Source organism: Vidua chalybeata, chromosome 3 (assembly GCF_026979565.1).
Source record: "Vidua chalybeata isolate OUT-0048 chromosome 3, bVidCha1 merged haplotype, whole genome shotgun sequence".
NCBI lineage: Eukaryota > Metazoa > Chordata > Aves > Passeriformes > Viduidae > Vidua > Vidua chalybeata.
In genome coordinates, this window is record NC_071532.1 from 109151107 (window position 1) to 109165452 (window position 14346).

General features: G+C 40.6%; 1 protein-coding gene across 1 annotated transcript in view; it reads left to right on the plus strand.

Annotated features, from left to right (window-relative positions):
- Positions 1-14346, plus strand: part of TFAP2D (transcription factor AP-2 delta) — a 47684-nt gene that overhangs the window by 9969 nt on the left and 23369 nt on the right. Inside the window, exons 4-5 of the mRNA XM_053938301.1 lie at positions 6932-7097; positions 9714-9832. Coding sequence (XP_053794276.1) covers positions 6932-7097; positions 9714-9832 — 285 coding nt within the window. The remainder of the gene's footprint in view (positions 1-6931; positions 7098-9713; positions 9833-14346) is intronic.

Below are 14346 nucleotides of genomic sequence, written 5' to 3' on the forward strand. Positions count from 1 at the left end.
CTCTTCTGAACCTTACAAGAGCCTCGGGACTCCTGTAATAGCCCATCATTGTGTTCAGATCTTAACGCGCTGTCATTAGCGCTGTTGTCTCCTTCTTTTCTCTTCTTTTCTTTTCTGTTCCAAGGGCCAATTTAAATAGCATTAAAAATCCTAAATAGCTGGCTTAATTAATGGCTTTCGCGGCTCCAACCGAGATAATCTCCAGCCGACTAAAGCCAAATCATTCGGCGACTTCCAGCTCGCCAGGAGTTTGGGGCTGGGGAAGGGGATGGAGGGGGTTTGACGGGCTCTGCCCGGACACCGAGCACTCGCACGGGCCAGGAGGGAGCGGAGCTCCTCTGCTCCTGGCCGCGGCCAGACCTTTGGCAGAAGTTTGGCGAAGAGATCAGGCTGGGTTTCGAGAGCCTTTTTTGTTTTTTTTGCTTGATGGTTTGTTTTATTTTGGTTTGATCTTTCGGCGAGGTTTTGTTTGTCTGTTTGAGGTTTGGTTGTTTCTAGGGGAATTTTTTTTTTTTGGTCGTTTTTTTGTTTTCTCTGCTGACCTACAAAAGGTGTATTTTCTGGCTGTGGGCAGCAGGGTCATGGAAAGTCCCTGGGCGGCGTTCTCCCACCTTTGGGACTCTGTGCTGCTCCCCATTCCTGCTGGGGTAGAAGTTGTGTATTATAGATTTTCTATCTCACTTCGCTCCATTTCGAGCTGTGGAGTGTCATGATCTGCACAGTCCCAGCTTTGCCTGCCTCAGCGGAGATTTTGGAGCCAGGCACACACGGGATGTGCACCACGCAGAGCTGCCCCTGGAATCCCACGAACTCAGGCACACACACCGGGAGTGAAGTGTGCAAGAGTACACGACAAGTGGACACACAACTAACACCCAACACGTACAGGACACACACACAGAGCCTGGGACAGATTCCTCTTTCAACTCCTGCCCCACTCATGGGGCACCTTGGGCAGAGCCTCAAACCTTTGCCACACCTTCGCACACACATCCCACACCACACACAGCCTGCCCAAGCCTTTGTCCCGCAGGAGCCAGCACAGGGGTGCGGGCACTCTCCAGCAGCACTCAGCGGTTTTCCCAAGCCAGTGGCACAGATTGGGAAGAGACATTTCCCTTGTGTATAGGAAAGAGGAATGAAGCAGATGTCTTTTCTTTTGGGTATGGTTTGGATCTTACCCTTCAGCCCAGGAGTTGCAGACGTTCTCCTGTGTCAGTGCTGATACACCTCGATAATGGAGGGCTGGTCCTGGGGGCAGGAGATATTTTTACATGTTCATGCAATCTTTAAAGCTGGTTTCCCGTAACAAACCCACTTATTCGTATTATTCTATTTTCCACCTTACTTATCCCAACCTGTTTTTAAAACCTTGCTTACACTTAAAACTCTTACAGCTCTTAATATCCTTAAAAACGTGGTGTAGATAAGGGGCTGGTCTTATAAACTGCTGGTGATACCCTCAATCTTACTGCATCTTTTGGTTTATATTTTAAAATTCCTCATGTTCTGTGCATGCAGGCATGTCTTTGTTTTCTTGGCATGAATGTTGTAGTGAGGGACATCTCTGAATTGTTTGTGCTCGTGGCATGAGCTGGTTTTATGTGGCTACCAACATGACACAAAGTTTGTTAACTTAAATGAAACTAAAAGAATAACTGGGGAAAAAAAACCCAAAAACAAAAACAAAAAAAAAAATGCAGTACTTTCTATTTTTCCTGACAAATGTAGATTAGTTTTAGAGTTTTGAATATTTAGCTACTGATGTTAATGACTGGGTCATGTGAGGATAATTTGGAGAACATTTTAAATTGCTTTTAAATTGCTTATAGACCTTTTGGAACTGAAAATGGGATTAAACAGTACTGAAAAAATCTGTGCTGATAACTTCTTGCTCACATTTGTTACATGATAAGGGAAGAAAGCTAAGGAGAGACAGATTCTAATGTCTTTATTTTGTAACGTACTCTCTACTTGCCAAAATTTCAGCACAGGGCAGAAAATAAACTATAGACTGGAGGATCCCACAAACAGCACTAGTAGATACAATAATAGACTAATAAGAAGCATAGCATGCTATTAATATTTTATATAAGATCAATCTCTTGACATTCAGGTGTGCTTATACTTAATAATGTACACAAGTACACAAACGTCTATATCCTGAAAAACAAAATAAACAGCACTTCTGCACTGTTGTCACCAGTGCATTATGATGTTTCCTTACATAGGTGCATGACATTTACAGGTGAATGTCTTGGAGAAAGGGACTATGTTGTATTGAATGAATATAAAACACTTATCATATTGTGGCTGTTGTAATTAACAAATAAAATATGGCCTTGCAGAGTGTAAGGATGCACAAAATTATAGACACATATTAAAAAAAATTCTATTAAAAGTGTAAAAAACATCTATTGACATTGATGGACATTTGTCTCTGTCATTCCTGAAAAAACAAAAACATTGCTTATGAAAAGTATAAAAAATATTTCAGAATGTTGGTTTTATTAATGAAAGGATGCACAAATATTTTACTCTGATGGTGTAAAGAAGCCTTGCATTTCAGCAGGTGCCCGAGTAACTAAATCAGAATAAACCACCACACTCCAGCCACCCTATTGTTCTCTTCATCTGTACAAAGGGAACCTGCAACCAAAACAGACCCAGTGTCCTCGCCACGTGTGTTATTGGGATTTTCATTGTGTTGACAAGGCAGGTGGGTTAAGGCATGGCTCTGTTCTCCCTGCTGTCATCTGCACAACCCATAATCACTTGTGCTGGCATTTTGTACTGACGTGTGCTATTTGATGTGGAGACAGGAATAAGAGAGGGAAAATGCTCTCCCCATGTTTGCTCTGACTACCACATAGCCTAACTTTTGTTTGTTCTAGGCTTAGGAAACAAAGCAAAAGCAGAGTTCTCATGAAGGGCGACACTGTGTGGAGCGTGAACCAGTCAGTTAGAAGGAAAAGGATTGTGTCCCCAAAGTAAACTAAAAAAACAAACTTAGTCTTTTGTCATTCCCCTCTCTCAGGCCACTTGAAAATAATCATAGGTTAGTATCATAGAATATTTTGTGTTGAAAGTGACCTTTAAAGGACATCTAGTCCAACCCTTTGCAATGAGCAGGAACATCTTTAACTACCTTGGGTTATATATATATTCTCTTTAGGTAATTTGGGGATTCAGTACACGGCAGTTTTGGGCCCTTGGTCTCTCATCTAGAATGAGATCAGCTGCACAAAGCATCTCTCTTTCCCACCCATTTTTATCTTGTGAGCAATTGCATTTATTGAAATCAACATGAAGATGACAGATCAGAGACTAAAACTCTGTCATGTATAAAGAAATAATGGAATAGAGTTGGATGAGAGAGAAGCCTTAAAGAAGGGATGGAGTGCCTGAAATCTTCCCTCTTTTCTTTTTTTCCTCCTAATCTATCAGTTGAAATATAAATTACAATTCTCCCTTTGCCTAAATCTTGCCCTGCCTCTGTTTCCAGACCTCTGGCTGTAAGAGCACAACCATCACCATTTATAGTCATCTCCAAAGAAGGCAGATCAGACCATGTAATCACTTCCCTATGGGAATAAACAGTTGTCCTAAAAAGTGTCTTCTTAACACTCACAGGCCCATTTCACGTGGTGCTCAGAGCACAAAATTGCTGAGACAATCAGCTGGATGATCCCACCAGTTATCTCACTGTCTGCCTGCTCTCCTTTTCCATTATCTGGCTTTGCCATAGGATGAATGCCACGGATAACAAGTCAGGGCGCAAGGGCCACAGCTTTCCCTTCTTCAGGCGCACTTGTGGGCAAATTACTTTGCTGTTCCTGCATGTGGGACTCTTAATTTGATGAGCTGAGGCATCTTACATGTCCTGGCACCAGAAGTTAGTCTGTAAAGATTTCCAAAGCCAGCAAAAACTGCTGAGAGTAATAGGGATCTCCAGGCTGAATCGCTAGACTCACAAAAAGCATTATTTCCACTCCGGTTTTGAGGCATTATTTCTGTTTCTTCTGCTGGTATCTTAGCATCCCACCTCTCAAGTACTCTGTTGTGACAATGTTGGCTCAACAATTAAGCAAGGATTGACTTTTCCAGCAGCACATTGTGTTGACAGGAAAAAAAGCTGGTTGCTGCCACTGCTGTTTAGTTCACCTTAAAACGTATCTTGTGGTCTTCATGTTAAGCTGCTTTGCAAAATCACTCTAACACATGATCAGAAGGAAGGAAGAAATACTCTGAAGCTTGTGTTTGACAAGAAACCTAATCCTTCATCTTCCTGTGTGGCTGCCCTTCTCCTTTCTCCTCTTTTTCCAGCAGCCCTCTATGCCTTTTTCTGTTTACCACATGGTGCAAAGACCAGGACTTCATCCATCTCCTTTCCAAGGTGGTGTTTGTGGTAGGAAATTCATGCCTTCAAAAATGCACACAGCTTGTGACAAAGACATATCTTCATCTAGAAGGCACCACACTGCTCTCTGTTGCTGTGTCAATGAATAATTAATAGAGTGAAATAATTATATGCAATAGATTTTACCTTCCTGTAATTTGCTACTTGTTCCCAATGTTTCTGGAAAGCAAATGACCTAGACTTGCTGAGTTCTTTTACTTTTAACCCATACCTGGCTTACCTGGAATTGCTTTGGTTTAGATCACATTGCTTGGGCATGATATTTTAAAATATTTCAGACTGTAAGCAACTTTCTACTGAATAGTAATAAGAAGTGTTCCAGTAAATTCTGGTTAGGGTAGGAGCAGCTGCAGGGTAACAGGTTTTTGGATTAAAGGAACAATTATTTATCTGGCATAAAGGGTGCACATACTGGCTTAACCTGGCAAGGAGATGAACTTTAATATGACACTGATTTCAGTACAGTCTCACTCGTTATAAAATCTAGAGACTCATTGAAGTAAATAAATATGTAGACAGTGCTACTGTTTTCTTGACACGTATATATATATACACGTGTGCATGTGCATTGTGTGGCAGATGCCAAACAAACAGATCTACTCAGTGTTAACGCTCTTCACAAATGTACCTGACAGACCAGAAGTTGGAAAACGTTGCTTGAAAATATTTACAGGTTTCTGGAAAAAAAAAACAAGAAAATCTACCAAAGAAAACCCAAACACACCAAAACAACACAGACCCAAAATTATTTCAGGCGTGTGGCGCCAGATTTTTGTGTTTGAGCGTATGAGCTCGTTAATTGTAGCTTTGAGCTGTGTAAAAATGTGCATCAGTGCCCTTGATGTGCCCATATTTTGGTGATACATGAATTGTCGCTATATCCTGTCTAAGAAGTGGACACTAATATCTGCCCTGGAACATAATTAGAAGTCATAAAATACCCTGCTGTACTGAGTCAGGATCTCACCCAATCTGGGATTGATACCAAGAGATGTTCTTTTCTGGTGCTGCTGTCAGCACAAATGTTTAAATATACCTTCAAGAGCTGAAATATTTGGAAAGAAATTCTGTTTGCCTTATGTAAGCAAGCAATAGTCTGCATTTGATGAAGGTTCATCCTTCAGTCAGTCTCTGTGAGAAGTGGAACAGAGTCACCTTAATTTTAATGTGTAAGTTGATAAAGAAAAAAGGTGTAGGATCTTGCCTAAAGTGAGCTTTTAATTGTCATTCTATTCTATTCTATTCTATTCTATTCTATTCTATTCTAATCTAATCTCATTACAGAATTCGGGTTAGAAACTTAAATTTTTAAGTGCAGCAGTGAGCTTTTGTAATTAAAAAAATTAAGGTGCTCACAGGAAAAAAGAAACTAACACAGTATTTTAAAAGATACAGTATGCTTCCTTTAAGCATGAGTGATGAGTACAGATTAATTCTGCTCTAAGAAGGTCTTCACATCATCATCCTCACATAAACCATCTGAACTCCTTCTAGTAGTGCATTGAATTATATGATATTTTATATCACTGTCATACGCAGCTCATTCTTCTTTTTCTCATCTTTCCCCCAGGGAATAATAGTGCATGCAGTGGTAAGGTTTATTTCTTCCACAGAATTTTTTTGTTGTAGTCAGGTTGGAGAAGGCAGGTCAAAGAAAAGTGTTTTGTGCTTGGTGATAAAATATGTGTTAGTCCTTAAGATTACTTCTTTTTTTTTTTTTTTCCCTGGGAGTTTGTTCTACTCTCTTGAGTAGAAGAGAAAGTTTTCTCTCTTTCTCTCTCTCATACTAACTTTAAGTTAAAAGCTCAGTTTTGCCTGAGGAGTTATTGATCACAGTCTTGACTGAAAGATTTGGTGATCATTCAGCAGTTTTAGACCCAGGCCAAGTAATTGCCACTCTCAAGAAATAAACAATTGCAGAGCTAACCTGAGATAAACTGATGTAGCTCAATAGATTTCAATCGTTAATATCAGCTGAGGATTTGACCTAACTTTGGAAGGAATTTATGAGTTCAAAGGTGTGGAATGCTGTTCTTGCTGCAAATCACTGCACACCCACAGTGTTCTTGCATCTTTGTAATCCTAAATACTGCTATGAGAGTTAAATTTAACATTTCTCATTAGAACTAACATCCCAGTATTTTCACAAACTGTGGGGTTTTTTTTTTTTAATTGTGAGTTCAATCTTATTTTTTAATCGTACTAGATTGGAGATACCTTTGTGATAATCAGTAATTTTTCCAGAACATGAAATCAAATGATATCAAATAACTATAACAAGGTATTTTGACTGTAAATCTTATGAGATCTAATAAATCACTGTTCCCACACAGAAATTCCAACACATTCATTTTTCTCAAAACAATATTAGCCAAAGCACACACGCCCTAAGAAAAAACAAACCCAAACAAAACCAAACACAAGAGAACCACAAAATTGTTCTTCATGGTTGAGTTTGTCAAAATACAGAAGAGGAGGTTTCCCTCACTTTAATATTTCTTTTTTTTTAAGGTGGCACCTGTGTTGTCAACCCCACCGACCTGTTCTGCTCCGTTCCTGGTCGCTTGTCTCTGCTCAGCTCCACTTCCAAGTACAAAGTGACCATCGCAGAGGTAAAGAGGCGCCTTTCACCACCAGAATGCCTCAACGCCTCCCTCCTCGGAGGTATTTTGAGAAGGTAAGTCGAAGGTGAGGATAACAACCCCTAGACAATGCAGTAACTGCTGTAACTTTTTTTATTTTCAACAGATAGGTTTTATTCTTTTCCCCCTATTTGGATAGTGGTCACACTTGAGGTGAACAGAAGGGGATGGATGAGGAGGGAACACTGGGAATTTTCAGTAAATTAGCAAGTTTACATTTTTCATCAAACTGATTTTTTTTTACCTCCTCTGTTCAGTTACTCATCAGATGTAGATAGATGTTCCTTTGATTTGTTTTGAGAAAAAAAAAAAAAAAAGGGAAATTCAATGTGTGGAAATTTTCACCAGACCTAGAAATCTAAATTCTTGCTGAGAAACAGTCTTAAAGCAGATCATTTTACAATAGTTACAGCCCTCATTCAACAAAAAAATATAACACTCAGGTGTAGGGATACATTTTTCTTCCTTTCTCTGCATATTTTTTTTGAGCACAAAAAAAGAATAAACTAGTTTTACTTTTCTAATTGTGAGATATTGGGGGAGAAGCAAATAATTAGGTAAAGTTTTGCCTCTGACCCTTCACTGACCAGAGCAGACACCTGCAGAGAGCAGGAGCAGAAAGAAGGAAAGGGGCAGACTATGCCTCACATTGCAAGAGGAAAAGTAGGAGGCAACTGTAATTCAGCCAGGCATATCTAAGTCACGGTGTCCCTGAGGCGTCAGCTCAGATGGCATCAGCTGCTTGAACACCCTTTGATCAAAACTAGCTGGAAAGTCATCGGCTATTTCAGTGCTGGCACTGAAGGCCACACTGATCCTTGTGCTTATACTGAAAGTCATTTTAACCAGCCTGAGACATGCAGGCACTCCAGAGCTGTCTTGAGACATCTTGCAGAAAAATGGCTATAGACCATAAATTGTTTTCAAGGCATAAGTCCCATTCAACTGCTTCTATGGGCATTGGAATCCAAAATCTACATTCACTAAAATTTTCCCTTCTATTTGTTTCATCCTGGAGAAACCTTCAGCTAATTTTAATTTTAAATATTCATGCTACAGATTGCATCAATACAGTGCAAGCTATTGTGGATTCAAGGGCATTGACTTGAATGTGGGGGCTCACTTCTCTCTTCTGTTAAAATGTTTGAATGATCCCCACAGGTTCTTGACCCAGACTAAATATCTCCTCTCCCAGATTAACCCTGGGCATGGTTCAGGACTTTGCAAAAGCCAGGGACTCCTCCCTGTCTGCAGTTTGGATGTGCTAATTCAGTTTTATGAATCAGGGAGAGCAGTGGAACAGATTTGGTCAGTTTGTAACTGAGGGTTTCACAGCTAGGGAACAGGCTCAAACACTTCTTATTTGACCAGGAAAGATGTAGGAAAACAAAATCTCGTTGATTCTTTGCCTGAGACCTTAAAGGCTTGTTTTTTGCATCCTGTCAGCAGTCACTGGTTACCTATTTTCCCAAATAGCTTGCTTTGGGAATAAAGTGTTCTTCTGTATAAAGAAAAAAATCTTTTCAGAATTGGCCAAAGTTGTGGTATTTTTTAATGCATAAAAAAAGACATCCAAATGGTGATATTCCATGTTTGGTTTCTTCCTCTGCCTGAAGGAACTTGAACATGAACCTCAAAAACTGAGGGCCCCTCAATCTTGTTTGGGGTTAATTATGTATTTCTTGTACAAAAAGCAAAGGTCTAGACTCTTATCTAATTAATGGACAGGTCATTCATTTGGGATGGTAGGTATCAGGGTTCCAGTCACTGTTTCATTAATTGTTTAAGCATTTTAACATTGGTTATTTGCTGTCAGCTGACTGCTGCAACTGTTTGAAAGATACAGGTTAAAATTCCCTAAGGCTGAGGATGAATTTGAACCTACATCTGCTGCATAAGTGGATTTGTCTGAAATGCCTCAAACACTGAGGTGCTGCAGAAAAGCAGCTGGGACACACCAGGACCTATTTTGTGGGAAGAGTGGGATGTAGGTATTTGGCATAGGGGCACAGACAACCAATGATGGATGAGATTTTAGCTTCAGCATTTCCTATTCCCTTGGCCTTCTTACTTGTGAGTTTTGGGCTTTTTAAGCAACATTTCTAAATACCCAGATCTCTACATAAATTATGGAGGCACAGTTAGAGCTGGTTTCCACATAGACATCTACATTTAAGTAGCTATCTGGCTTCCTTTAATAGCCAGACAAGCCAGATCAGTAAAGTTCACTCATTGTGGATATCTGTTTAATCTAATTCTAGAGAGTCATGTTTTCTCTCTAATTTGTCTTTGGAGCCTGGCTTGGCTAAATCAGATATAAGTGTTTGCACTGTCAATATTTACATTTAGTCACTGTAACCCAGGTGCCATGCCCAAATTGGGACACTGGGATTCACTAGGTGGAAACTGCCTGAAGATCTGATGCCCCCATGACAGGCATTAAAACCTTTAACTCTGCCAAAGAGCCGATGTTAAAGAATCATTTAGAGCAAGCAGGAAATTAGGAATACAGCTCCAAAATATTTCCCATGGATGTCACTACTGTGGGCATTACCCCACATATTCGTTAATGAAGCGTGTACAATTTCTAGGCTTATATTAACATGGGGGAAAGGTGCAGAATAAAGACAAATATATCTCTTTCCTGACAGAGCAAAATCCAAGAACGGAGGACGCTGCTTGCGAGAAAAATTAGACAGACTTGGACTAAATTTACCTGCAGGAAGAAGAAAAGCAGCAAATGTCACACTCCTGACTTCCCTGGTAGAAGGTAGGGTCTCTAATATTGCAATGTAATATAACTATAATTAAAATGTTTCATGGCATGCAACCCTTTTCAGCCATAGGGTTAAATTCCATGATCTGTATTTTGTATAAAGAGACCTGACTTGCCTAAAGCCACAGAAAGAGTGAGTGGCAGAATGGAAGTTTACTCTTAGATATCTTGGCTCCTAGCAAGTGTCTTGGTCCTGCAGTTTCCTCAGCATTGATTTCTGCTTACAAATTGATGTTCTGAGTGTTCTTGTGAGGGAGATGAATGTCTTATACTAACTCTGTAAGTAGGTTTGTTTATCCTTTTTTTTTTAACTTATGAATTTCCTGGAGCTGGTCCAAAAATGTGATGATTTTTTTTTTCTCCCATAGAAAGCATAATATTTAGACAAGCCTTTTCCCCACACACATAAATGAATGAAATCTGCTTTCAGATAATATCTAGACAGGCTCAGGAGAGTCTTTCTTGGCCTTTATTTGTTGTTTAAATATCATTCACCAAATACTGCCAGGTTCTTCAAACCTTCAGCTGGGAGATGCAGGTTCAAACCCCTCAGGCAAAGGGAAGAAACTCTACCTGCATCTCTTCTGTTCTGGGTGAATCCACTAAATACCCAGTTTGTTGTTTGGCTGTGAGATGCAGCTCTGGGAATTTCAGATCCCTCCTCCTTGATGCTGAGAGAACTCAGCTCATCCTAAAGGTCAATATCTTCTACAATCATAGCCTGAAAGGTCCATACAGATCTAGGCAAGTAGGCTGAGGTCTCAGCACGTATTATCGGAGAATTACAGAATTACAGAAGGATTGAGGCTGGAAGACACCTCTGGTGATCTCCTAGACCAATCCCCCTGCTCCAAGCAGGGTCAATTAGAAGAACTTGCTCAGAACTTTGTGAGTTTTTTATTATCCTAAGGGATGGAGACTCTTCAAGGCAGAAATAGCATTGAATCCTCAACACTGGAGGTTTTCAGCAGCTGTGACAAGGGACTGAAATTTTCAGGGGTCACTGGGCACAGGGAAGTTGAGTGGGGCTGCTCTGAAATACAGGTGTGTCCATATCACATCTGCTTGCAAGAGGAAGTTCTCATGGAATTACAGTCTTAGAAAAGGTACCAAGTTAGAGGAGCAAGGGCTGTTCCCACCCTCAGGCATCTTGGGTCAGGGCAGAATAAACACAGCTGTGTTTTATTAGTAAACAGAGCAATGGCTTTAAGCTGAAATCTGAAATTAAGAAGAAATTCTTGCCTGTGAGGATGGTGAGGCCCTGGCACAGGATGCCCAGAGAAGCTGTGCCTGCCCCTGGAGCCCTGGAAGTGCCCAAGGCCAGGCTGGACAGGGCTTGGAGCAACCTGGGATAGCGGAAGGTGTCCCTGCCCATGGCAGGGTGTGGAGCTGGTTGATCTTTAAAGTTTCTTCCAACCCAGACCATTCCATGGTTCTGGGATTCTATGTGACCAGCTATTCATTCATCAGAAGAGACTGAGAGGGAGGTACCTGTCTGACAACTGCTGGCCTGGGGCTGATGGCTGAGAACCTTTATTGTAAGCCAGGGTGAGATTCCTGCTTCCCAGAAATGCAGCTGTGCCCACCTCCCTGCCTTTATTCAAAGCCAGTAACAAACCTGCTATCAAACCTATGATGTTGCTTCTGTTCTTGGATTGCCTTGCTGTGAGTCCTAAAGATAAATACTGATGTGCCTGAGCTCACTTTGGCAGAGACCTCTGTGCCTGGGTATGCTAATAGTGAATTTTATCCAATGGAATTTTTGGGAATGGCACCACTGTGTTAAAATTCCAACAGAAAACTAAGTGAAGCTCATTTCCTGTCTGTGTAACCAATTTCTGGCCAAACTTGGAGATGCTTGTTGAATTCTTGGTGGTATAAGCTGCTCTCACTTTGGACATGCAGATATTCCTTACAGGTGGAACTAACTTACAGCACAATTTCTTCAAGGAAAACCATCCTTCAATGGTTCCTGCTGCTGGAGGAGGCAGAAATGGAAGGACACAGGCTTATTCTGTGGTTTAGAGAATCCAAAGAGAAGGCAACATGAGCTTTTTCTGTGTGATAGCAATACAGAAATTGAAATAATAATAATAATTTGTTAGTTTTATTTATTTAAATCTCCAAAATATCAGGTACACTTTGTGTACCTCTCATAGGAACCCAGGATTGTGTCACTCTTGACTTTAGATGGTTCTAAATTTATTATTACTAAAGGACCTCACAGTCTTCAATATATTGAGCTTTTAATATCTCTTTAAAAGCATCTTTATCTCTTTTAAAAGCATGCCCAACCTCTTGAATATCTATGATACAAGAGAAGGCAAAATTAGTTGCATTATTGACCAAAACCAAGTCAAAAATCTCTGGCATGACTCATACTTTTCTTTCTCTAAAATGTACTGAAATCATTGAGTTTTGGGGAGTCTGTTAAGCTCAAGGAGGAACTGAAATTTATTTCTGGGCTGTGGTTGTCACATTAAGGTCCAGATTTTATGAAAATTATTCTGTGGCCTCCTGTTTTCTGCAAATTTTTTTTCTCTTTGGAGTTCTGCTCTGCTGCAGGATGCTTACTGCTGGCTTCATCAAGTCTCATCTTTAGAGAGTCTTTGGTGGGGACATCTGCGGCCCAAAATAAGAATTGTTTGACAGATCAGTTCTGTTCTCTTTGTCATGCACATAAATCAGCACAACGAGCGGAAAGGCAGACAGGGAGGGTGAAGTCAGTGTTGCAGGACTCTCCTGAGCAGTTTGGGGACACGTCTTTGTGTAACCTGCAGGCGAGGGATGCCCTCTAGTGCCTGGACTAGATGGAGGGAAAGGTCATTTTTCTTACGAGCTCCAAAAGGAAAATTCCAACATATTAACTGTAAAATAAAGGCTCCTAGCATAAATACTAGTATTTCCAAAGCTAAGCTTGACTGCATGCTCAAAAGAGTCAAAAGCTTCTCCAGTGGGAGAAGCAGAAGGATTGAGGCTGGAAGACACCTTCTGGTGAAGGAAGGATGTGAAAAGAGGGGATGTGTCCCCTTCTGTTTGAATGGGTCACTTAAAAAACATACATGTGATTGCAGATGCAGGTTAAAGCAGTGCATGAATGATTTTTAAACCGTCAGATTAAAAAAAAAAAACACAAACAAATTCTAGAGTTTGTTTTTCTGTCAAACCTGATTAGGATGCTAAATTTCCTAGACACAGAATTAATGACATTCATCATTTGGGGACCAAAACTCTTGAGAAAAATAGGTCAGTTGTTTCTTTTTTCATCGTGCTCTCAACTATCACACTTCTCCCCCACCAGCCTTTGTTTAAATATCCTTCCACTTGTTCCTCCTCTCTTCTCACCCTACAAATAGAATAAACTTTCCTTCCACCTCCCGCCTGTCCCTCCTCCCCCTGAGTAACATTTCTGCTGGGTAGAGCATCCGGAGGAGGCACAGCCGAGGAGAGAGTGGGAGGTTCAGATGCCGAGTGTCCCTCTCCTGGGGACACGGCTCCTGCCTTCCCTCCGCATAGGAGCAGCTCTCACTCTTGCTGACCCCGGGGGACCCTCACGCCGCTCCTTTCACCTGCCCACAGAAACCTTTCGAGGTGCTGCTTTCCCCACCGAGGCTTTCCAGAGCTGTCCCTGCCAATTCTGCTCCAGCACTTGTCCTTTTTCCATCTTGCAAAGCTCTCTGGTCAATTGTCAAACTGCAGAGCAGAGGCAGCGCTGCCAGGAGCTGTAGAGCTGGGTTTAAGGAGAGTCCAAGATTCCCAACATCTGCTCTTTATCTCGGCAAGAGGAACGAGCTGGGGGTGTCACACATGGGGAAATTGGATTTTAGGTTGAATTTAGATTGAAACAAGGCAAGTAACTAGAAAAGTCAGGGGATTTAGTGGTTTCTACCTTTATCATGATTCCTACCCTGATGTAAAATAACAGGTAGGCAGAAGATGGGAAATCTAAGGTTAAATAAAAAAGGCTAGTTCATCCACATTTCCAACATTTACACATTTTCTCCCAAAGTAAATGTTTGTCCGAATTATGCTGTAGAAAAAGAAAAAACATGTTCTATGACATTTCGTATAAACTACTTTCCCCCACCAAGCAGACTTAATCCTACTGTACAGTAATCAAAGGGACATCTACTCACAAAAAAAAAAGTATATCACAGTACACTTCTAAGTGTCAAATCATCATTTGGTCCTGGTTTAAAATTGCATCTTTGCTCAACAATGAGATAGGAGAACTTATGCTTTGCAGAGTGTTCTCAAGTCCAAATTTTTATTTTAATTTAGAATTTGTAGTTATAATTCAGGATGCTTACTCCTTATAGTATATGCATGCTTATATGAATAACTATGCATAGCTCTAACATGCATTTTTAGTATAAGTGAGCTTTCCATTTCCAGCAAAAAATATTTTCAATTTTAATTTAAAGTATTTTAATTATTACTTCATGAAAAACAGTAATTACATTTGTATCTACATTTTAACCAATCTATATCCATGAAGAGATAAGTAA